This window comes from Erinaceus europaeus, chromosome 11 (assembly GCF_950295315.1).
Source record: "Erinaceus europaeus chromosome 11, mEriEur2.1, whole genome shotgun sequence".
Taxonomy (NCBI): Eukaryota; Metazoa; Chordata; class Mammalia; order Eulipotyphla; family Erinaceidae; genus Erinaceus; species Erinaceus europaeus.
In genome coordinates, this window is record NC_080172.1 from 26,781,988 (window position 1) to 26,807,829 (window position 25,842).

At 37.6% G+C, this 25,842-nt stretch overlaps 1 protein-coding gene across 1 annotated transcript in view; it reads right to left on the reverse strand.

Moving 5' to 3' along the window:
- Positions 1-2,893: 2,893 nt before the first annotated feature.
- Positions 2,894-25,842, reverse strand: part of PDZPH1 (uncharacterized) — a 128,396-nt gene continuing 105,447 nt past the window's right edge. Inside the window, exons 8-12 of the mRNA XM_007526815.3 lie at positions 22,423-22,580; positions 20,522-20,564; positions 17,454-17,640; positions 6,843-6,978; positions 2,894-3,284 (exon numbers count right to left, since the gene is read on the reverse strand). Coding sequence (XP_007526877.2) covers positions 3,185-3,284; positions 6,843-6,978; positions 17,454-17,640; positions 20,522-20,564; positions 22,423-22,580 — 624 coding nt within the window. The 3' untranslated portion in view covers positions 2,894-3,184. The remainder of the gene's footprint in view (positions 3,285-6,842; positions 6,979-17,453; positions 17,641-20,521; positions 20,565-22,422; positions 22,581-25,842) is intronic.

Consider the following 25,842-nt stretch of genomic DNA (forward strand, 5'->3'; position numbering starts at 1 on the left):
TAGTCAGGGAGGTGGCTAAGTGGCTAGAACACATTTCTTTGCACATGTGAGGCCAGTGGTTCGATCTTCTGCACTGTATATGACTGTTTAGGTCTCTCTCTCTCATAACATAAGTAAGCAATATTTACAGGGAAAGCACAGAGAGAAACTTAGACTAGTTGTCATCTATTGCAGCTAAACCAAGGATTCTGAAAGAGGGAAGAGGTAGTGAATTTGCAGGATGTTTGGGATGCATTGCACAGTGATAGAGGACTTCCACTGGTGGTGAAAAAGTTGAACAGATACCTATTGTAGGAAAATTAAAAGAAACTGTACTCAAGTGATAACGGTTATTTGTAAATAAGTATTTCCCCTAGAGAAGGTGATCTGAATATAAAAAATAATCAATCTTAAAAAAAAATAGAAACCCTCTATCTTCTCTCTCCTACAGGGAATGGGGCAAGAGAAAAAAAGTATATTCCTTCTGAGATATAGTCCTTCTGAAGATGCCTACAGAGATGTAAGGTCTGTACATAACCAGCTAAATTCTTGTTAATGAAGTTAGTAGGCAACATGGATCAACAATGGTAGAGAATGTTCCATCCTCCAAAGAGAGGCTGGACAACATAATCTATCTTCCACCTGAGGAAGATGGGTCCTGAAATTGGGGCAGCTTGGAATGTTCCTACTCATGATCACAGAATGTGAACTCAGATATAGAGGGATGCAGAGGTGACATAGGCTCCTAAGCTGAATATGGGCTCCACATCAGATCAAATCGATGGGGTTTACAGTCAACAATAGTTATACACCTTTCCCATATTTGGGAGCTACCCTTTTCTCTGATCTAGCTTTCTGGTCCTTTTTTCCAGCCATGACATCCTCTCCCCAGACAATAACTTGGATCCACTTGCATAAAAAAAATAAAATAAAATAAATAAAACTAGTATAGTCATGGGCCCCTTGGAATATAACCAAAATAGGCCTACTAACTATCTACAAAACGGAGACTACCAATTCTTCATCTGCACTATTCCAGCCTTTAGGTTCATGATTAGTCAACAATTTGTTTGGCTTTATATGTTGACTCTTTTTTCAGCCACCAGGTTCCAGATGCTAACATGATGCCAACCGGACTTCCCTGGGCCCTAGAGCCCTGCCCTACTAGGGAAAGAGAGAGACAGGTTGGGAGTATGGATCAACCTATCAACACCCATGTTCAGCTGGGAAGCCATTACAGAAGCTAGACCTTCCACCTTCTGCACCCCATAATGACCCTGGATCCATGCTCCCATGGGGTTAAAGAATAGGAAAGCTATCAAGGGAGGAGATGAGATGTGGAGTTCTGGTGGTGGGAATTGTGTGGAGTTATACCCCTCTAATCCTATGGTTTTTGTCAGTGTTTCCTTTTCATAAATAAAAAAAATCATATTGAGAGTTCTCTGGGGCTGACTCTTATTCCAGCATGAAGAACATAAAGCAAGGAGAGTTAAGCTAATTTGCCTAAGGTTACAACTAGGAAGTGGCAGGACTTGAGCCCTCTGGCTGTAAAGTACATCTCTGAGAATTTTTTTTTTTCTTGCCTGTCCTTAATTGTAGTAGCCTGGCGGAAGCCAGCCCTTGACCCAAACTTGGGGTTCTATGAGTATTATTTATTCAAGAGTCATCTTGAGTAGTGTTTATATAAGTGACTGGATATGTACTTTCCTTTCCATATTATAGTTATTTAAATATAAGCCTTGTGTGATCTTTGAAAAAATGTCTTCAATTTTGGAACAAAAATGTCCTTTGGGAGTTAGATATCCCTTGAGAATCACATAAAAGCTAAGAATTCTCTATATAAAATAATGCTTACAAGTATAGTTTTTTTTTTGTACCAGCTCTGAGATTGTTTATATCTCTAGAATCTTCTAATAATAGCAACAGAAGTTTTTGAGGAGTGGCTTTGAACTTTGAATGTTGATATATTTTGTTTTGGGTAAGATACATGTATGTTTGATTCAGGAAATTTTTTCATGTTTTACTGTGATAGCAATTTCTGTTTTTCTCCTTTAAGGGAAAGCTTCCTGCCAGGGTTATACTATCTGGCTGTGTTTACTATCTGGCTGCTTAGTAACAGCATAGTTAGTGCATTCCATGGCTGGGCTCAGTGTTCCAGTAATGCAGGTGTGAGATTTCCAAATGCATTAAGTTACTCTATATATGGGGCCAGGTGGTGGCGCACCTAGTTGAGCACACATATTACAATGTGGCAAGGACCAGGGTTCAAGTCCCCACTCGCCACCTGCAGGGGGAAAGCTTTGTGAGTGGTGAAGCAGTGCTGTAGGTGTCTCTGCATCTCACTTCCTCTCTATCACCCCTTCCCTCTTGATTTCTGGCTGTCTCTATCCATTAATAAATACAGATAATTAAAAAAAATAAAAACATACTTTATATATATAGGGATTGTTCTACTGAGCATGAAGTAAATGCTTACATTTATTTATTTCTCTTAATTTGGCTTTGGGGATAAGAAGCAGATTATTGTTATTTATTCTGTCCAATACTCTTTCATTATGACAGATAACTGGGCGATAATTTAGGTGATAAAAAGACCTGTACCTTTGAGTTTTTCTTTCGTAAGGTTAGTTAAATTCTTTCTTTATTCTTAAAACAGCAATAAGTTTTAGTTTTCATCTGGAAAGTCCTGGGGGGCTAATTGGGTCAGTTGATAGTAAGATGACACAACAGAGAGGACCTATTTAGCTAAATAATTTATTTATCATTTAAACCGCTTCATATCCATATCTTTAGTTTTCTTAAACATCAGTTCCCACACAATCCTGCAGATTATCTAGAAAACATACAGCTGAAGCACAAAGTGGATCATTTAGCAAAGACTATAAAGGAGAAAATAAAACAAATTGGCTTTTATTGTATTTAAGCTTCGCAAAAGCAGGGGATAGGATTTACTATTTTGATGCTAATATATCAGACTGAGAGGAAAATATGTGAAGGCATTTATAATGTTGACATACATTGTTTTGTCCATCATATTAAATTTTGGTGCCTTGATTAAAGTATATATAATCTTACAATACAGACTTTTTACATTGGAGGAATAGTAATTTGAAAATCTACATAATCATAACCTTTGTTATTTTTCTCACATCTATCTGTTGATGATTCTGTGGATCTTCTCTCTTAAGACTTAGGAAAGTTTCTTTCACATTCTGGTCTCCTCTATAGGTCGGCTCATGAAATCTTGAATAGCCTGATGCAAAGGGAGCCATTTCTTAATGGATACCTTCAGAGCTGTAATCCATCTGTAGAAAAAACAGTTCAGAAAAGATCTTTAAAAAAATATTGGGTTATGAGGAGGTGAAATGTTAAAAAATATTTTATTTTCCTTTTTTTGGTCTTAGTTGTTTAATTTATAATTAGTATGGCAAATCATGACTCTCAGGTTTTGGATCAAAAGGACATGATATAATACAAATGTAAAACAGACATTGGTAGCAATGAGGTAAAACGATGTTCATGTAAATAACGGGATCACAGAGCTATTTGGCCTTAAAAATTATTACTCATAGTTCACATTTAAAATTAACATTTATTTGATCAAACATAGTCAAATATTGCCATTATTTCTACTATATTCACAAAACCGTAGCAAATTTTCCAGTTGATTTTTATCTATTCTCTACTCTTTTCCTTTCATTTCTTTGGGTTATTTTTTTATTGTTGTTGTAGTTATTATTGTTGCTATTGATATCGTCATTGTTAGATAGGACAGAGAGAAATGGAGAGAGGAGGGAAAGGAAGACAGAAAGGAGGAGAGAAAGATAGACACCTGCAGACCTGCTTCACCGCCTGTGAAGCGACTCCCCTGCAGGTGGGGAGCCGGGGGCTTGAACCAGGATCCTTACGCCTGTCCTTGTGCTTTGTGCCAAGTGCGCTTAACCTGCTGTGCTACCACCCAACTCCCTGGGTGATGTTTGTTTGTTTGTTTGTTTATTTATTTTTAAAGAAAACCTGCTAAGGAGTCAACTTCAAGCCAGGCCTCCACTATGTTGGAGGAAGGTTCAATGCTGTACTTTCTCCTCACTCCCTTTGTCTCTGTTTCTGTCTTTATAGATGAAAAAGTCAGTCTGGAGTGGTAAAACTGGCAATAACAACAACAACAAAAAATCATTAGCACCATAATTTTTTAAATAGCACAGTAGTGTGTGGGATTTAGCCTGGGATTCTGGAGCCTCAGGGTACAGTTAGTGTTGTCTCAAGGGTACCATTTCACATCTTTCAAAATATGTATTAGTACAACTTGCCAGCGCTTCCAAAGTGCCATTCTCCTTTCACAGCAAGGCACTGGGCCTCAATCTGCTTCTCCTCTCTCACTCTCTCCCCACATTCCCTGTAGTAACTCAGATCTACAGGCTTTTTCCCTTTGTTTTGTTTTTTAAATCCTGCATATGAATAAGGTTTGCTGTTACTTGTTTTTCTTCTTTGTCATATCTCTTGGGTGATAGCATATTGGCATATGCCCATATAATTTTTATTCTAAAGATAGTTAAAGGTGTTTGGGCTTTTTTTTTTTAATGTGGAAGTTATGGAGCACTAACCATGATTCTGTGTTTATATTCATTAGTGTTTAATATATTTATTATTTACATATATTTAATATTTACATCAATGACCTCCCAGAAACTTCTTCAAGGAAGTTCATCTACGCCGATGACATCTGCTGTGCAACTCAGGCATCCAAGTTCGACATCCTCGACCAAGTGGACATGGGGGCTACGGAAACACTCACGAAAGACATGTCTCTGATATCTGATTACTATAAAAAATGGCGACTAATCCCTAGCACTGCAAAAACGGTGTCATCTGTTTTCCATCTACACCATGCCTCGGCCTCGCGTGAGCTTAATGTGCAGCTTGGCGATATGAGAATCCGGCATGAAGCCCAGCCAGTCTATCTTGGCGTTACTCTCGATCGCACCCTGTCATTTCACGAACATCTCATAAAAACTGCAGCAAAGGTGGGCGCGAGGAATAACATCATTGCAAGACTGGCCAGCTCCTCATGGGGCGCGAGCGCTTCCACACTGCGATCATCCTCTCTGGCATTATGCTATTCCACTGCAGAATACTGTGCCCCAGTATGGTTCCGTAGCCCCCATGTCCACTTGGTCGATCCCAAATTATATTCCTCCATGAGGATAATTTCTGGAACCATCCATTCTACCCCGGTTCCATGGCTGCCAGTTCTTAGCAACATCGCCCTGCCAGATATTTGTCGGGATGCAGCATCATCTAAGTTCATTTCCCACGTCTACGCTCGACCCGACCTGCCAATATACGCGGATATCTTCACCCACCCTGTTCAACGCTTGACGTCTCGTCACCCAATCTGGTCCCCTATGCCGACACTGAACTTCTCTGTTCCAGTCTCTTGGAAACAGAGCTGGCAGTCAGCTGAGGTAAAAAACAAACACCTCATCACAGACCCCTGCAAGCGTCAACCCGGCTTTGACCTAGCACGTTATAACTGGGCCCTCCTCAATCGCTATCGAACAGGCCATGGCCGGTGCGCCGCTGTGTTCCATCGCTGGGGAGCCAGAGATGACCCGAACTGCCCCTGCGGCTACAGACAGACTATGACCCACATAGTCAACGACTGCCACCTCTCCAGATTCAAAGGAGGTCTCGAAACTTTACATCAGGCTCAACCTGATGCTGTTGACTGGCTACGGAAGAAGGGCAAACGCTAGAAGAAGAAGAAGTGTTTCAGAAACATTAATATACTCCGTGATTCTCTATGAGGGCTGAATTATTTGTGTCATGTCCTAAACGCAACTATTTTGGGGGGAGTAGGTTACTGTGTATAACCACAGTTCCATGAGCCCAACTCTGTGAGGTTCTGCTCATACTTGGAAATAGTTCGCTAGCTATTCAGTAGTGTTTTCTATTAATAATACTTACTCTTGTATTTGCCAGTGAAATTCAACTGCTCAACCTTCCTTAGAGAAGCCAATACATTTTATCTGATAGTTAATTTTATTTTTCTGGCCCTTTTTATTAAATTCCAACTGGAGTCTCACCTCCAAGTGAACCACATTAATCTGCCACATATATATTCCATCACAAGCAGAAAGATATTGGTAAAATATTTAACAATTTTATATTCATTAGCCTCCTAAAAAAACCTATCCTCCAACATGGGAAATGGTCGAAGTTTGCATTTCAGGAAAGGCCCTAGAAACTTTCCTTCTCCCTTCCTCAAATGGTCATTTGGTGAATACCATAGTATTTTGCTTTTGGGATTATAATTTGATTTAAATTAGTATATCTTTGATTTAAATCAGTATATCTAATTGTTACAAGTGGAAAAATTACAATGTCTCTTGTTCTGTTAAATTACTGTAAGTTTTTCTATTATTATTATTATATTTTAAAACCTAAACACTAAGGTTAAATGAGAAGTAGTCACCTCAAGTATTTGAGATAGGAGTAAAAAAAAGGGTTCTGAGATTTTTTTAAAGGATTGCAGTTCAGCCAGGGGGGACTAAATAGGAAGTTGCTGTATATATTAGAGCACACTTCTTCTGTTTAATGAATGTATCTCTGTTAACTTTATTTTTCAGTTGTGGAATCTTTTTCTGTTTGACACAGATAAAACAAACCAAGCAAATAAAAACTTCTAAAAGAGATGTAATTCATACAATGAAAAAAAATTTCAGAGATATTAACTATGAAAACAATATAAAGGAAGAGAGGAATTTAATTGAAAATATGGAGTTGAGATTAGAAAATAAAACGAAGGCTTCCTCAGAAGACTCTTGTCAGGACTAAGAAATAAGTATGCAAACCTTTCTACTTACCGTTGGTTTTCTGTCTTATCTTCTGCACAGAAATAGAAAGTCTTCAACTCTTCAGATGAAGGCTTAAGTTCAATTACTGACTGTTTGAAGCTAAGCATCTGCTCACTCACCCTGTATCCTTGCAGATACAGGCCACCTGTAGGGAATGAAAGAAAAAAAAAGGTGAGGTGAATAGGGAAATGGTAAGATGGAGAAAAAGAATCTAAAAAGGTTTCAAAAGTTTCTGTATCTGTTGAAACATCTAGTCCGTTTTTTTTTTTCCATTTTACAGATGAAATGGCCATCATTCCTGAAGAATTTGTGATTTAACATCATCAGTAATGATTCACGAGAAAACTAGTATTAAATCTTGGATTTCCGGCTTTAAAATAAAATTTTTCCTTAATTTTTTGCTACCTGTTCAGTATTTGGTTTTGAGTTGCTGTGAGCCTAAGCTACCTTTTATACCTGGAGGATATATATATATATATATATATATTTTTTTTTTTTTTTGAGTCAAAAAATGACACCTGCAATATCATATTAGGAGACAAATAATATTTGCATAGGAAGAACCTTTAAGGCCTCCTTCCTGAAAAACAATGAAAATTGCCAATGGTTTCTACAACCAAAATCGACTCTCATTTGTCTTTGAGTATATGCAAAATGTATTTAAAATATGAATCCCCAATGTAGTATGAAGGAGCCAAGTTAAATTAAAATAGGAACAAATGACTGTCTTTAAAAGCTAATTTCTTCCCTGTGGTCCTTTGAGTCCATATTATATCTCACTTGGCCTGGATTTTGTTTCCATTACTTGGGAATTGGGGAGAGGATATCAGTCTAGAAAAGCACTGAAAAATCAAATCCCTTGTGTGTATTTTATGATATCTTAACTGCTCTGAGTGACCTCTAGCTCATGTCTTGATTCTAAGTAACAGCATTAACAGTAATGATAGGATATTTGAACCTTCTTCAACCACTAACGTTCGTTCTCAACCCATACACAATATTTTAGTGCACTGTCTTTAACAAAGAAAATACAAAAATCCTCCTTGGATTTTCACTACTCTACCAGATAACTTTTCTTTTCTTTTCTTTTCTTTTCTTTTTTTTTTTTTTTTTACCAGAGGACTGCTCAGCTCTGGCTTATGGTGGTGCAGGGAATTGAACCTGGGACTTTGGAGCCTCAGGCATGAGAATCTCTTTGCACAACCACTATGCTATCTACCCCTGCTTCTACCAGATAACTTTTCTATGCCTATGTTCTGATAAGAGATTGTGGGAAGCACTTGTGCTTTGGGATAGGGTTGACATTTGTTGTTTCTTTTGTTTATACTTGGTCCCAACATACATTGGCAGGCAGTCATACTGATATTTTTTCCCTTACTTTTTATTTGTGATTAATTGTTGGTTACACGTTTGTAAGATTACAGTGTATGGTTCCACACTTAACCCACCACCAAAGTTCTATATCCCTACCTCACTATTTAATGAAGACATCCACCATAGTTCTCAGTCTTAGAAACAGTTTGCTACTCTATTATCTTTCTTTCTCTCCTTCTTTCCTTCCATACATCTATCTATCCATCCATTCATCCATCCGTCCAGCCAGCCAGCTTTCCTTCTTTTCTTTTATATTTATTTATTTCCCCTTTTGTTGCCCTTTTTATTGTTGTTATAGTTATTATTGTTATTGATGTCATTGTTAGGACAGAGAGAAATGGAGAGAGGAGGGGAAGACAGAGAGGGGGAGAGAAAGATAGACACTTGCAGACCTGCTTTACCACCTGTGAAGCAGCTCCCCTGCAGGTGGGGAGCCAGGGGCTTGAACCCGGATCTTTACATGGATCCTTGAGCTTTGTGCCATGTGCGCTTAACCAGTTGCACTACCGCTGGACTACTGCTGGGAGGATTCCTTCCTTCCTTCCTTCCTTCCTTCCTTCCTTCCTTCCTTCCTTCCTTCCTTCCTTCCTTCCTTTCTTTCTTCCTTTTGTTGGTTTTTATTTTTTATTATTTTTATTTATTTATAAAAAGAGGACACTGACAAAAACCATAGGATAAGGGGTACAACTCCACACAATTCCTACCACCAGATCTCTGTATCCCATCCCCTCCCCTGATAGCTTTCCTATTCTTTATCCCTCTGGGTGTTAAGGACCCAAGATCATTGTGGGATGCAGTAGGTGGAAGGTCTGGCTTCTGTAATTGCTTCCCTGCTGAACATGGGCATTGACTGGTTGATCCATATTCCCAGCCTGCCTCTCTCTTTCCCTAGTGGGGCGGGGTTCTGGAGAATTGGAGCTCCAGGACACATATGCCCTTTCAAAACTGAACCAAGAAAAACTACAAAACCGGGCCAAGTGGTGGCACACTTGCAATGTGCAAGGACCCAGGTTCGAGCCCCTGGTCCCCACGTACAGGGGGAAAGCTTTGTGAGTGGTGAAGCAGGGTAGCAGGTGTCTTTCTGTCTCTTTCCTCTCTGTCTCCCCGTTCCTCTTGATTTCTGACTTTCTCTATCCAATAAATAAATAAAGATAATAAAAAAATTAACTACAAAACCTAAATGCACCAATCACAGACAAAGAAATTGAAATAGTTATTAAGAGTCTTCCCAACAACAAAAGTCCTGGACCAGATGGCTTTACAAACAAATTCTATAAGACCTTCAGGAAACAGTTAATACCTATATTTCTAAAGCTCTTCCACAAGATCGAAGGAACAGGAACACTCCCTTCCACCTTCTATGAAGCCACAACATCCTGATACCAAAAGCAGATAGGGACACAACAAAAAAGGAAAACTACAGACCAGTATCTCTGGTGAACATAGATGCCAAAATATTAAACAAGATCCTGGCCAACCGGATACAGCAGTATATCAAAAAGATTGTTTATCATGACTAAGTGGGATTTATCCCAGGAATGCAAGGCTGGTTCAACATACTTAAGTCAGTCAGTGTCATTCACCACATCAATAAAAGCAAAATCCAAACCACATGATTATCTTTCTTTCTTTCTTTCTTTCTTTCTTTCTTTCTTTCTTTCTTTCTTTCTTTCTTTCTCTCTCTCTCTCTCTCTCTCTTTCTTTCTTTCTTTCTGGTTCATGTGTGTCAGTACTGTAGATTCCACATGAGTGTAACTGTCTGGTATTTGGGATCTACACTTCATGGAATATTATTTTGTAATAAAAAAGGCAATATTGTTCCTTTGGGACAAAATGGCTGTAACTAGAAGTGATTATGCTTATTCAAATAAGCCATACTAACTTTTGAAAAGCAGTATGAGTATCTTTTATAGTTTTAAGTTTTTTTTAATTGAGGGGTTAATAGCTTACAATATTTTTTTAAAACGTAGATACAGCTTCTCTTCCCCCCCTTGATTATTATCTAGGGCACACAACACAACAGGACCCAATCTCCCTTCATCATGTTCCTTCCCCTCATTCCTTATAATTCTTTGCTTTACTGCAATATGACACACCCCATCCATTTTTCACCCAGTTTTCCCTTAAGGTCTTTTATTCTTAAATTATATCTATAGGTGATCTCATCCATTATTGGTCTTTCTCTTCCTGGTTTTGTCTCACTCAACAGGATGCCTCTAAGTTCTGACCAAAAAATTGCAAAATAGATGCTCACTATTTCTATCAGCTGCATAGTACGCCATTGGACCACAGCTTTCTTAATCATTGATCTGTCTTTGGGAATTTGGGTTGCTTCCAAGTTTGGGCTATTACAAACTGTGCTGCTATGAATACAGGATGCATAGCTCTTACCAGAAAAGTGCTTTTGTTTTCCCTGGGTAACTCCCTAGGGGAGGAATTGCTGGGTCATAAGGTAAATCCACTTCCTAGAGTTCTCATGAATCTCCAGACTGTTTTCTATAGGGGCTATTTTACATTCTCACCAACAATATAGGAGAGTCCCTATCCCCTAATAGCTTCTCCAACAGTTGGTGTTTCTGTCTTTTCTAATGTGTGATATTCCCACAGGTGTTAAAAAAAACGTCTGGGTTGGGGCTAGTAACTTGAGAAATAACTTTTAGGAATGAACTAATGTTAAAAGTGCTTAGATTTTTGTGCTTTTACTTTTCCTCCTACAGTAGGTTCCAGTAATGTGGTGAATATCAAAATCAGAGAGAAATTTCTTTCTTTGAGCTAGGCATATATTTAAAACAACTTTATTGAGAAATACTTTATTTATAAAAGTCAGTCATTTAGGGAGTTGGGCGGTAGTGCAGCAGGTTAAGCGCACATGGCGCAAAGCACAAGCACCAGCGTAAGGATCCCGGTTCTAGCCCCCAGCTCCCCACTTGCAGGGGAGTCCCTTCACAGGCAGTGAAGTAGGTCTGCAGGTGTCTAGCTTTCTCTCCCCTTCTCTGTCGTCCCCTCCTCTCTACATTTCTCTCTGCCCTATCCAACAACAATGACATTAATAATAACTACAACAATAAAACAACAAGGGCAACAAAAGGGAATAAATAAATTAAAAAAAAAGTCGGTCATTTAAAGCACAAAGTCAATGATTTTTTAATTTACTTATGAAGCTGGGCAACCTTCACCATAATCTAATTTTAGAACATTTTAATCACTTAAAATATATAGTCCAGACCTGTTAACAGTAACTTCTCATCTGATGCTCAATCTTAATACTAGGCAATCCCAACCTAGTTTCTTTTGCTATAGATTTGCTTCCCCCCAATACTACATGTTAAGTGGAATTACACAATATTTCTCGGCGAGTAGCTTTTTCACATCTAGCATATTTTCAAAGTTCATTTATGTTGCCATATCTATCAGTAATTTATCCCTTCTTATTGCTGAATAACATTTCACTGTATGAAAAGATTGCATTTTATTTATCCACTCATTAGTTGGGATACATTTGAATTTTTTTTTCAGTTTTCTGGCTATTATGAATAACACTGTTGTGAATATTTAAGTATAGATTTTGTATTGATTTTGAGAGGTCAGAAGTGGAATGTATTATGTTTTTTTGCTGCCTTAAATCTCTGGTTCAAATATTAATATATATATATACATATATATGTACATATATATATATATTAATGTTACAGCAATGGGTTTTGACTTCTTCCTGCTTATGAGATTTCCTTTTCACATGTATCTTACAAATAAGATTGCCTTCCCTCATCTCTGTCCTTTTTAAAAATCCAGAGATAGTTTTTCCTAAAAGGTGTCTGCTTCAGACAGTCTTTTTCTCATGCCTTCTCTACTGGCTACAGGGTAGAAATGATGAGTAGTAAAGAGATCCCATTATAACCCCATTACCTCATTTGAGATGACGTAATTGGGTGGGTCTCTATCTGTTATTAGCTAGCAGCAGTAAATAGCAAGCAGGCACAATATTCAGACAAGATTTCTAACAAGAATTGTGCAAGCATTAGGTGTTCCATTTGCTGTAGTAATGTGATATATATATATATATATATATGTGTGTGTTATATATATATACATATATATATTCCTAAGAAGTACACACAGACCATGATTTATTAAAGAATAATAATTTAACAGTCACATTTGTTACTTCCAGCTTTTTGCTGGAAAGAGATAAAAGGGAAAAAATCATCAAGTGAATAGTGAGTGGCAAGAGGCATTAGACCTATGAAGAGACCCTTGACTAAAAGACTACCAGAGCACTTTTATAATGGTTTTTAAATATTTGCAGGCTTAGGTAATCTAGTAATAGATATTGTTAGAGTATGAACACTCTCCTTGACAATAAGGAAAGACTTCAGGGAAATTACTGGGGCTATGTCTTCAACTCCCACAATATTCTTTATAGGCACATTTATCTAGCTGAAATTAATGTGACACTAATGTTTAATATGACTTTTAGAGGAAATCAGGGATGTGCTGCATTTCATGTCTTTCTATTTGCCCTGATTTCACTTCTATCCATTTCGTCTTCTCTTTGCTGTTCTCAGCATTCTTTCAGTATCTTATGTTACTGTTATTCTAAGGAGTAAATCATGCTCCAGATACTATAGATGCCTTCACATATAAGAAATATCACACATACACTCTCCCTGGTTACTAAAAAGTGCATAAATCTATGGAATAAAAAGAATAATAAAGTTGTAAGTCTTAAAATGTTACAAGCAGGATACCATATGCTTAGATGAAGTGATGACCACAGACTGGTATCTCAATAGCAAAACTACTAATGTGGTAGCTGTGGTTTCCATATTACAAAGGTAATTAAAGGGAAAGAAATTTCTTTCAATGTTTTGTTTCTAAGAAAGTGTAAAGTGAAGAGACAATGTTTTGAACAATGACACTTTTCAACTCTTTCAGTCTATGAGCTAATGATAAATACAGATTCTACATGCTTCCATACAACCAAATGTCATGAGAAACTTTATGACACACCACAATATTTTTAATTTAGTAAAATTCTGTTATGTGTAAAATAGTCCACATTTTATTACTTACTGTATTGACTACATCACTCAATAATGGGACCAAAATCTGATGTTTGAAAGGGTCTGGAGGTGGCACACTCAGTTAAGTGCACATAATACTAGGTGCAGGGACCCACAGCTTCCCACCTGCAGGGGTCTGTCTTTCTCTTTCCCTTTCCATCTCCTGTTGCCCTTTCTGTTCTACCCAATGAAATGTGGCAAAATGGCTACCAGGAGCAGTGGATTCATAGTAATGGCACGAAGTCCTGGTGATAACTTTAGAGGAAAAAAAATAAACAAACCAACAACAACAACAAAAACACCTGAAGTTTGATACTGTTATAAATGCTAACCAAGGCCCACTTTAAGGTTTTAATTTTTACTGAGCTACAGATCAGGAACAAGACCTGTGTGCTATGTGCAAGAGTTAAATAAAACATGGGCAATACAAATAAAGAGAAAAAATATTGATTATATCAGTACAAAAATCATTCACTGAACATCACCTAGAAAAGTTGAAAATTAGTACTTAGACTTGGTGTAATCATTTACATAGTAATTATTCATATTCTGTGCATGCAAAATGATTAAATTAACAGTATTTTAATGTCTATAGTGTCTAGGATACATTATGGGTTTAGCTATTCACAATCATTTCCTCTGCTGTCATCACAACTGATGGTTTTGTGATAAATTATCAGGTTGGGTGATATTTGGCTATTATAGTCAGTATGTTGATGTCAGAATGTAGAGGCACTATATTACTAAGTGCTTTCAAAAGACAGATTTCTTTCAAGTAGTACTGCATAAAGCCTGTGGCTAAGGGTTTGGGCATAGGATTCAGATCACATTTGCACACATTTTGTCTTTGTCACTTAGTAACTGAGTGACTATTGACTTGCTAGTTAACTTGTTTAAATGTTAATTCCTCCCTTATAATGAGGGAGTCACAGTGGATGTTTTGCAAAGATCAGATTTAGATAATGAGCAGCAACAACAAAAACAAAATGCTGTTCCCAGTCATTTAATAATATGTGAGAATTTCTACCAAGTAACTCACCTGAACACTATGGCCCAGCAGTCCCCTGTAAAAAAAAGCATGACTCCCAGGGCAGCAATTCTTATCGGACTAGAGGGGGACACACTTACTGAGAATTTCCCAAGAGAGTCTGGGTATCTCCTCATTTCCATATTGGGTTTCATTGTACCAGAACATTGACTGTGAGCTTCAGGTCATGATCCAAGTCAAAATGCATGGGGGAAGGCAGGGGAGAAGGACTCAAAAAAGGGGATGTAAACCTTAATTAAAAAAATTCAAAATCTAGGTAATGGTAAAGGACTACAGAAGAGCCTAGGCATAGCCATTTTAATATTGAGGAAACTGATTAACCCTGAAGAAGCTTCTCTAGGATATCTGCAGGGGAAGGGTGGGTAGTTAAACTCACTTTTGAGATGTGTAGAGGAAAAAGAACATAAGTATGTTTGGGTAGAGTTCAGGGTACTTTAATATAAGGAGTTAAAGAGAAATATTGAAAGATGCTTTTGGGAACAAAATGTAAGACCTTAAAGTGTACTGGAGACAGCAATATCAGTGAAAATGACATTGTGAAACGCTAAGAACTAAAGATAAACAAGCCTTTCATTTTTCCTACTTACTATTTTTTGTCGACATAGCTAAGATTATAGAGGGTTAAGTTTTGTCTTCATTATTAGCCAGAATAACTTGGATAAATGATTAAATTTTAGAGACATCAGTTTCTAATCTTGTAGATGGAGTAGTAACCTTTTTTTCCCCCCTTTAGTCTTACATAATTGTCAACCTGACTTCCCTGGACAGACAACTTCACCAATGTATCCTGGAACCACACCTTCCCAGAGCCTCACCCAACTAGGGAAAGATAGAAACAGTATGAATGACCTATCAATGGCCATGTCCAGTGGAGAAGCAATTATAGAAGCCTTCCACCTTCTGCTTCTTATAAAGACCTCTGGTCCATACTCCCAGAGGAGAATATAAAGAATAAGTTAACTTCCAATAAAGGGGAGGGGATATGGAACTCTGGTGGTGGGAACTGTATGGAATTGTACCCCGTTTATACCACAATCTTGTCAAATAATTATTAAATCACTAATAAGTTATTATAAGAACAAATGATCAGTAAAAACACTTAAGCATAGAGAGAAGTTCAGAAGTTATACTTACAAATGATAACTTCTCTGTGGTAGTTATCAGAAAGCTTAATGACTGCTATTTTCTTTTTTTTTAAATATTTATTTATTTTCCCTTTTGCCCTTGTTTTTTAATTGTAGTTGTAGTTATTATTGTTGTTATTGATGGCTTTGTTGTTGATTAGGACAGAGAGAAATGGAGAGAGGAGGGGAAGACAGAGAGGGGGAGAGAAATACACCTGCAGACCTGCTTCACCGACTGTGAAGTGACTCCCTTGCATGTGGGGAGTTGGGGGCTCAAACCAGGATCCATATGCTGGTCCTTGCACTTTGTGCCACCTGCGCTTAACCCGCTACTCTACCTCCTGACTCCCATGACTGCCATTTTCTTAACCACTTAACTAGACATTTTCAGGGATAGTCAGGGATGGTTTTTCAAAATAAGGAAATTACTATTTTATTTTATTTTATTTTATTTTTTTTGTCACTGAGTCTTCACTTAATGCTGACATTTTTCAGAAAGAAACAGAGAAATAGAGATAGAGAAGCAAGACAGAGGAGGGAAAGATATCACAGCACAGAAGCTTTTTCTGATGCAGTGCAGGCTAGATTCTAAGCTGGGTCTCATGCATGGCAAAGCAGCACACTATCTAAGCAAGTTATTTTTTTATTTGGCGTCTCACCACTGCTTTTAAAACTCTTAAAATCTGCAGTCTCTGGGCCCCAGGGATTTGGATGTACATTGTTAATATTTCAGAGTTTGGAGTAAACTAAAAATTCAATCTTAAGCATATCTATTTATAGAAATGGTCTTTTGAAAATGAGCTTCATCGATTTGGTAATTAAAATGCTTCAGATATTTGTAGTGACAGTTTATAATGAAAGTTCCAGTCAATGACTGCTTTGGCAGTTTGTTATGTTTGCCTCCTTCTCTGCTGCTGTCAGGTGCTTAAAATTATGAATTTGAAGATGAATAAGGAACAGCTGGTTCTGTAAGTGTTTAGAGATGCTGATTCACTTGATAGTTGGATAATATTCTGGGACATGTTTCAATACCCTCAAAATGGATGGCTGATCAAGTGGAAGGGAATCCTTGTATTACTTATCTTGAGGGATTAACAAAATGGGTCAGAGTGTGGTGCTTGCTTTAGACTTTTCAAAAAAGGTTGAAATGGTCAGCAGATACCTTCTCATCACTTGGCATGTCTGGCTAAGTTGTGCTTGAGGATTAATGCTAAAAATGAAATTTCTAAGATCTCAGTATTCTATCATTGGTAATTTTGTAAGAACTATTTATTTTGAAATAAATCCAACTGCAAGTAAAATATCAATAACCTCTTTTGTCAAAAAGTTTAGATAATCTTTCTTATAGAAATGGGCACAATATTTACTATTAATTTATAGTGCCTATACACTCATTTACATATAACTTTCCATATGTATAGTTAAACCAATAGGCATAATAAACAAATATAATGAAATGTCTATACAATTTGTCTGTATCTTACATACAGACATGGGACTGTATCAATACATTTTATGTAGAGGGAAGTTTTCATAGAGAGAGTTTTATAGACAGAGTCTAATCACTTTGCAATATTCTCACTTAATTTACACAATGTTAGGAATACTGTAAGGTACGACTGGAGTCATCAGCTAAGAAAACTATTAGGGTATTGACTCTGAATGTCCCCAGTGACCAAAAGAATAAAGTTTAGTTTTTGCACTTTGAGATTGGTATTAAGGTTACAGACTTCAAAGTTATTTAGACTATCTTCTGATTACAATCTTATTATTTATCACATGTAACTTTCTCAAGTTAATTTGACTTTCTAGCTATTTTTCTCATCTGTTAAATGGGAACAGGAATTGTACTTCTTTGCAGTATTAAGGAACTAACTGAGGTACGTTACAGAGCATTGGGTATATAGTCAAGGCTCTATAAAATGAAGAAACATTTGCTTTAGCATTGAGCTGTAATAGTAATAATTATCATTATCACTGCTATTATTTCAAGTACAAGCTGAACCCATACCTGAGGCCTGTGTGGAGCGAATGCTAGCATAGAAGTATAGGCAGCCATCTTTCAGAATACAGTAGTGTTGAACCCATGTTTCCTTGTTTCTGTCCAGTTGGTGCAGAAGACCCAGGCACTCTGGGTTCTTGATAGCCAAGGGTGGGAGATTACTGTTGTGCAGAGTAACATCTTCCCAGACATGGTTCTGCAGATGTGGCACAAAATAGAAAAGGATTGTCTGAGTGGCCATTCTGTACCAGTGGTGACTCCAAAGAGCACCAAAGTAGTTTGGCTGTAGAGAAGTTGCAGCTTTAAATGATTCTACTGGTCAAACAATCTAAACACAAGTGATGTCTAGCCAAACAACTTGTATTTTCTCACTGACCATAGAGGGCAGGAAGAACCTCCCTTTTTATGTTCATCTTGTGGACATTCCTCCTCTCTAATGTCTACCTTACTATGAGAAAACCAAAGAATATCTGTAAAAGTGGAAAAGAAACAGAAATGGGAGATTTAGCAAAAACTAAGTCTAATGGCTCTATCTGTGAATGATGATACTCATCTGTTATTTCACTTGCCATTGAAATTATCCTTCTAGTCCTATTGTCTTCTATCTCTTCTAGTAACCGCAACCCCTGCTTCTTCCTTTACTTTATCTAGAGATCTCATTCATAAAAAGGAACAAATTAAATGTTCCAGATGATACTGGAGTTTAAGCTTCCATAATCAATGACATAGAAGCCTGGCAATAAATGAATTCTCCTTGACCTGGAGGGTAACCTTTTGCCCACAAGCTTGATAAGTAGATTTTCCTGGGAATTAAGACTTACATTAGGAAGTAAGATATTTTGTTTCTTTAAAAGAACACTTGGATGGTTCCTGGCTAGTATCTCTTTATATGATTTCAATTTTGTCTCTTTAGGGTTTTTTAAAAATAGTTTCATACTTTATATTGATTGGGAAGATTAGTGGTTTACAGTAGATAGAGTTGTTGGATCATGCATGAAATTTCTTAGTTTTTCTGCAAACTACTTACCCCCAGCCTAGGTGCTCTTCTACTATCAAGCATCAGGGCCTGAAAGCCCTCTGTTCCTCCACCCCCAAGTCCTTTATTTTGATATGCTACACCAAACCAAGCCCAAGTTCTACTTTGTGTTTCCCCTTTCTGTTCCTACATCTCAACTTCTGTCCATGAATGAGATCACCCCATATGCATCCATCTCTTTCTGATTTATTTCACCTAACATGATTCCTTCAAGCTCCATCCCAGATGAGGTGAAGAAGGTGAATCCATTATTCTTAATAGCTGTGTAGTATTCCATTGTTATGCATACCACAACTTTCTTCATCATCCATCCATTGATGGACACCTAGATTGCTTCCAGGTTTTGGCCATTAAAATTGTTCTGCTCTTTAGTTTTTATCAAGGTAGTGCAATTTCTTTTTTAGAAAGTAGACTTTCTGTGAAGTGGGAATTTGCTGGGGGTTTGGATGTTCCTATTTCACTTTGCCACAGACATTCTTGAGTACATTAGTGGGCTAAATTCATTTTAAAAACATTGTGGCATTCCAGCCAAGACATCATCTCCTTATATAATAACTTGGGTCCACCTGCGAATCAGACATGAGGCTCAGGCAAAAAACTAATAAAGTCATGGGCCCTTTGGAATATACCCAAAATAGGCCTACTAGCTATTTCCAAAATGGAGACCCCAAATCTTCATCTGCAATATTCCAACCTTTAGGTTCATGATTAGTCAACAATTTGTTTGGCTTTATATGTTAACTCTTTTTGCAGCCACTAGGTTCCAGATGCTAACATGATGCCAACCTGACTTCCCTGGGCAGACAAACCCCTCCAATGCGTCCTGGAGCTATGCGTCCCCAGAGCCCTGCTCCACTGGGGAAAGAGAGAGACAGGCTGGGAGTATGGATCTACCTGCCAATGCCCATGTTCAGCAGGGGAGCAATTATAGAAGCCAGACATTCCACCTTCTGCACCCCATAATGACCCTGGGCCCAGAGGGTTAAAGAATAGGAAAGCTATTAAGGGAGGGATATGAAGTTCTATTGGTGGGAATTGTACTCCTCTTATCCTATGGTCTTGTTTGTGTTTCCATTTTATAAATAAATAAATAAATAATTAAAAAAGAAAAAAATGTGGCTTATTATAATGATGCAGAGAGATGGATGAGATTACTTGAGCACATGTTCCAGGTAAACTGAATTACAAATTCTGCTGTTTGTCATAAGATGATTGCTTCTGAAAGGACAGTTTCAGACATGGGGCAATACATTTAAGTTCATATGATTCAAATTTTTCCAAGTGTACATGAGCCAAAATATGGAAAGAATTGATAGTAAATACCCTTAGCTTGTGTACTATGTTATGAGGAAATGAGTGTATTTGAAGGAAATCTATAATCTAATGAGGTGTTATAAAAATAAAACAATTGGGTATTAAAGCAATATTTCCCTTTGACAGGTAATAACACTATCTCTTCAGGGCTGAAGTTGATGATGCATCTCATCTGTTGACGTTATGAAATTCTCTAAATTTAAAATTATATTGCTTCAAGGCTAATGGTTGTGAACAGGTAGGAAAAGTGAAAGGTGATTTCCTGTGATGGAGATAGACCCCAAACACTGCATCTTTAGACCCTTGTTTTCTAATATAAAACTTAGCCAACAGCCTAGGCCCAAATATTGCTTAGGCATTATGCATCAGAAATGAAAAAGAAAATTCTAACAGTGGCTTAAACTCATGGGGAAATGTGACCCTCACCGTGCGCAACTGAAATTCCACCGGAGTGTGTCACAGTACACCAATTCCTACTGAGAGGAAGAGAGGAATGTTCTACAAAACATTCAGGGGTGTGTGTGTGGGGGAAGGCAGCAGCAGGAATGCAAGCTCCTGCATAGAAACTGAGTAAGAAGTCCTGGTGATAGCAAATCCTCTTCCCCAGCTGCTAAAGCACACCTGAGCAATTCCAGGGTGGACTAGATGACCTTTAACTTAATTATTCTTTTCTGCTCTGAGGGGAAAAACAGAATGAAGGAAGAGCTAAATGTGAAGGGCATCTCACCTGGTGGACAGGATGGGCCGCTTTTTCCATTGCCTCAAGCCACCTGAAAGACAGACAGATGAGAGTTGCTGGCCTCGGTGATGGGGATTAGATACATTTTATTCAGAGGGGCTGGCTGCTTATTGCATCATTCAGACAGAAACAGTATTGCAGCTCAGATATATTTCACTGTCCTAAGTTCATGACTATAGGGCAACAGACTCTATATATTAGTATTGCGAGGTGGCAGAATCATATACTCATCAAGCATACTTAAAGTACAGTTGTATTAATGTCTAGGAGAAGATGCACTCACTATTTATTAAGTCATGTACATTTGTTTATTCACATTACCACTAAAATACAGATAGAATGGTAAACAAGGATGGTGTTGAATCTCTTCCCAAGATCCTTAGACATAGTAGCCATCTATTTTTCAACTATTTGTGTGTTACCTAAGTTTCCTTTTTTTTTTTTTTTTTTTTTTTTACTTTATTGGAGGGTTACTGGCATACAGGTGACAGTAAAATACAGTAGTTTGTATATGTGTAACATTTCTCAGTTTTTCACATCACAATCTAACCCTCCATGTAGGTGCTCCTCTGCCATCCTGTTCCAGGACTTGAACCACCTCCTCAACCCTAGAGTCTTTTACTTTGCGGCAATACACCAAACCCAGTTCAAGCTGTGCTTTTTGTTTTCCCTTCTGTTCTTATTTTTCAACTTCCGGAAGACTAAATTTTCTTATTCAGCTATCCTTAACCAGACACCAGCTTATCCACACCACCCACCCTGTTTTTTCCAATCTTTTAACATCTTCCTTTAAATCTTGTAACTTTTGATCAATGATCTTGCTTGCATTTATCTTCAAAACTTAATGTCTTCATCTCATTCTTCGTTCCATTTCTTTTGCATACACATCAACATTATACCACACTCTTAAACTCCTCCCCATCCCCATATTTAGAAACCTCTCTTGATCCTCAGTTCTTATGCTTCTGTTTTTCCTATAGTGCTTCTCAATTGTTGCTTTGCCTCATCATCTTAGTTTAGCCTCTCTCTGAAGATAAGGATTGATGTTTGATCATCTTGTAAGTCTGTGAGACCTTCAAACACTGTGGTAGCTGTATTCATTAGTTTTTCCATAAAGTGTACAAAGTTTCTTTGCTTATCTTTTAAAGCAACATGCATTTAAATACATGATTTTCCACAAATAGGGCTAGTATATAGTTTGTCCAAGAGATGTCAGATGAAAAACTTTCTTTTAAATTGGAGAAGATTTCAAATTCTCTTAAAAAGAGCTATGGCATTGACATTAAACATTTTTGTTCCAGTACATTTTTTGTGACCATGTCCAACCATTCCTGATTCTGATTTAGAAGATTATACACGAATGTTTTCATTTGATTCATTGGGGCCGGGTGATGATGAACCTGATTGAGCACACGTTTTTACAATGCTCAAGGACCTGGGTTTGAGCCCCCATTCCCATCTGCAGGGGGAAAGCTTTGTGAGTGGTGAAAAAGGCCTGCAGGTGTCTCCCTTCCTCTCTATCACCCCCTTCCCTTTAAATTTCTGGCTGTCTCTATCCTATAAGTAAAGATAATAAAAAAAGAAAAATGGGGATTAAGGAATGATGAAATATCAAACTTTTTATACATAAAAATAATTTATTGTCTTATGCTACAGATTTTCTGCTTCCTTTCCTACTTTCAATTCTAAGAGTCTACATACTATTGATGAAGAAGTATCCCTTAGCCTAAGTGAAAATAGTGAGATAATGGCTATGCAAACAGACTTTCATGCCTGAGTATCTGAGGTCCCAGATTCAATCCCCATACCACCATAAGCCAAAGGTGAGTAGTGTGGTGGTAAAAAATAATAAAAGTAAACAGTAATAAGATCAAAATTTAATGATTTACCTTTTCATATCTTGACTTGAAGTTGCACATAAGCAAAAAGTTCTATTTCCAGACTGAGGTACACAGTTAAACACAAATGGTTTTCCCAGGCTGTTATCAACACCAACTTCAGCACCTTCTAGTTTTATTGCCTCTAGAGGTGAACATTTTCCTTCATCCTGGAATATATAAGAGGTAGCAAAACAAATAAGGGGGAGAAAAAGATAGAGGAAAGGATGATTAGAGTTAACTTTATGAATTAGTTCCTCTGAAATGAAAATGGGTCAGTTACTGGTTTTCATTATAGTCTAACACATAGGCACAACTTCTCATCTCCTCTTGAGAGGTGACTAGGAATTAATCACTCCCTTAACTGAGGAATCACTTCCTCCTCCATCGTACATGAGCACTCCAGTATCCCCTCACTTCATCCTTTTCCCTCCTCCCTCTGAATCCTTTGCTTTGGTACATCAAACCCAGTCTAAGTTTCACCTTATGCTTTCCCTTAATGTCCTTTTTTCTTGAATTTCATCTATAATTGAGATAATTTGGTATTGCTCTTTCTCTTTCTGGCTTGTCCCCACTCAACATGACACTTTTTCTTTTTGCCTTCAGGGTTATTTCTGGGGCTCAGTGCCTGCATCACAAATCCACTGCTCTTGGAGGCTGTTTCACCCCCTTTTTTTTATCGCTGTTGTTGTGGTTATTATTATTGTTGTTATTGATATTGTTGTTGGATAGGACAGGGAGAAATCGAGAGGAGGGGAAGACAGAGAGGAGGAGAGAAAGATAGACACCTGAAGATCTGCTTCACTGCTTGTAAAGCCACCCCCCCCACAGGTGGGGAGCTGGCCCCAAACTGGGATGCTTATGCCTGTCCTTGTGCTTCGCGCCATGTGCGCTTAACCCACTGCACTGCCACCTGACCCCCAACATGACACTTTCAAGTTCTGGCCAACATACTGCATAAACCTGCCCTTCTTATCCATTTAACTATTATATAAAGTAGAATGCTAATGTTATCACCAATTTTTAGACAAAACAAAATTTCAGTGAGATGCTTCAAGGTTACAAAGACAGAGACAAAAATTTTCACTCTAGTCTTATAGTTATGTCTCCCTCATCATTTTTCTCGCATGTCTGGCCACTGGAGATGGGAGATGGTTGGCTCTTAGAATTAGCAATTAAAAGCTGAAGTATAAAGGAGATAGGAGCGTCACCTGGAGAAATTATCTTACCTGGATTAGAGAGACCTAGAATTTTGTTTTGCCTTACTAAATGTAAAAAAAAAAGTAGCACATTTATAATAATTCCATCTAGCCAATAATATATTGTAAATCAAAATAATACATTTTACTTGTTTTAATAAAGATAAAGTCAACATTCTACTAAAATCACCATTTATGGTATTGTCTCAGAAACATTGCAAACTAAAAAAAGAAATAAGTAAACATAAAAAAACGTTCTGACAATTTTAATCCATTAGTGAAGGATGTATCCACTTGCTAAAAACAGTTGCTTACTGATCTGCTTTCCTTTGGGGCCATTTCACAGATGAGATCATTTCAGATGTTGATCTTATAATATCAATTCTGTGAAATCACTCTGGAAATACAAGTGTTGCCTACATTCTTTGCTGTAGGAAAGTGCAAAGATTAATACACCCCTATGGTGTGTGATATACAACCCAGACTAGTATGTGAAATCACTTATAGGGTTCTTCTTTTTCTGCTCAGGTTATAGCTATGTGAGAAGAACAAACAATAGGTGAATGGGCTAGATTAAAAAAAAAAAACAGAAACAAACAAAAAATGGGAGGGCTACTTTTTATCATGGCACAGATTTTAATTTGACTGTCTCAGTTTCTGCAGTGTTGTCTGTGATTATGCTCCCACTGTGGCTCTAGGAGCAGCTGCAATAAACCCATGAACACGGAGCCTGTGGAGTGCGTATGAGCCCTTGTGGAGTTGTGCTTACTCATCTTACTCACATCTCGGTTTTACCACCCCAAGCACCTTTAAGTTCCACTTCTGTGGCAATATAAAGGTTGGGAAAAGTTTTCTGTTCAGTCAATTCCTAATATTGTTTGTGCTATGTTTCTATACTCCCTAATCAAGTATTTTCTAGTGATAAAGGACAACTGGAATCCCTTTTCAATCTTATTGTCATGCCTTTGGGCTTTTCAACTCTTCCCTTAGGCAAAACTCAATCTCACAGCTTGACAATAATTCTGAAATTGACTCTGTTTGATTCCTTCCCTCTGGCTCTGCCAAAAAGTTTCACATATGTCTGTACTTGAAACACTGAAGATTTCTTTTAAGACACTGGTTCCCCCACAACTTTTTATTCTACCTTGCAAAGCCATGAAAGCCTCCATTTTTTTAATTCCTGAGTCAATTCAGAGATCCAGTTGCTTTATTCATACAAGTTTGATTAAAATTCCAGTAATGCTGAAGGGATCTACCAAGGAATTGTTTCGTAAGTTCCAAATGCTATTGACAGAGAAATAATGAAACTTGTGCTGTCTGTGCCAGATGGCCTTGGATAATATTGACATCGTGTATCATAGAAACAAAATTTTTTTTTTGCAGAAATAATTCCAAAGGTCAGACTACTCAGAAAAGGGAATAACAGAGATCCTGCCCTGAGTGAGATTAAATTATTCCTATAGAGAAAAATACAGGCAAGGACATTTGCATCTGTTTGCAGCCTGGGATCACTAATAAAACAAACAAAACTACAGCTATTTTGGGATTGTTTGCACTGGTATAATTTTGGTTAGAACACACTAGAAAACCTTTGTTGTTGCTTGTTCCCATTGTCTAAGAAGAAGGAAAAGTCTCAGATACTATTTCAACATGTGTCATTTTATCTGAAAGCACAATCATTAAGTTCCACAAACAAAGGTAGAAGAAAAAGGAAACTTTATACATGACTTATAAATGATACTTTATGAAAAATACAACCAAAATAAATTTAGAGAGAAATAAAACACCCTTAAAACAAAATACCACATAAAAGAGTGTATAAGGTACACAGCTAGAGTACTATATTTATTTAAAAATTATTAATTTATTTGTTTATTTATTTTTAGAGAGAAAGTGAGAAGGAAGGAGAGAGAAAGAGGGAGAGTGAAACACACACACACACCCGCAGCTCTGCATCACCACTCGGGAAACTTCCCCTCTGCAGGTATAAGCTGGGGACTTGAACTCAGGCCCTTGTGCACTGTATTGTCTCCACTCTACCATGTGTACCACTGCCTGCCACCTGGAGTGCTATATTTAAAGTCAGAAGGGTAAAGAAAAAAAGAGAAATAAGAATCTCTGGGAGACTTAAAAATGGTGCTGAGGGTCATTTACATATTGGTCTTAATTTGGAGGCATCCTTCCCCACCAGTGACTAGAACTGTCACTCCTTGGGGTCATGTGGTGACACACT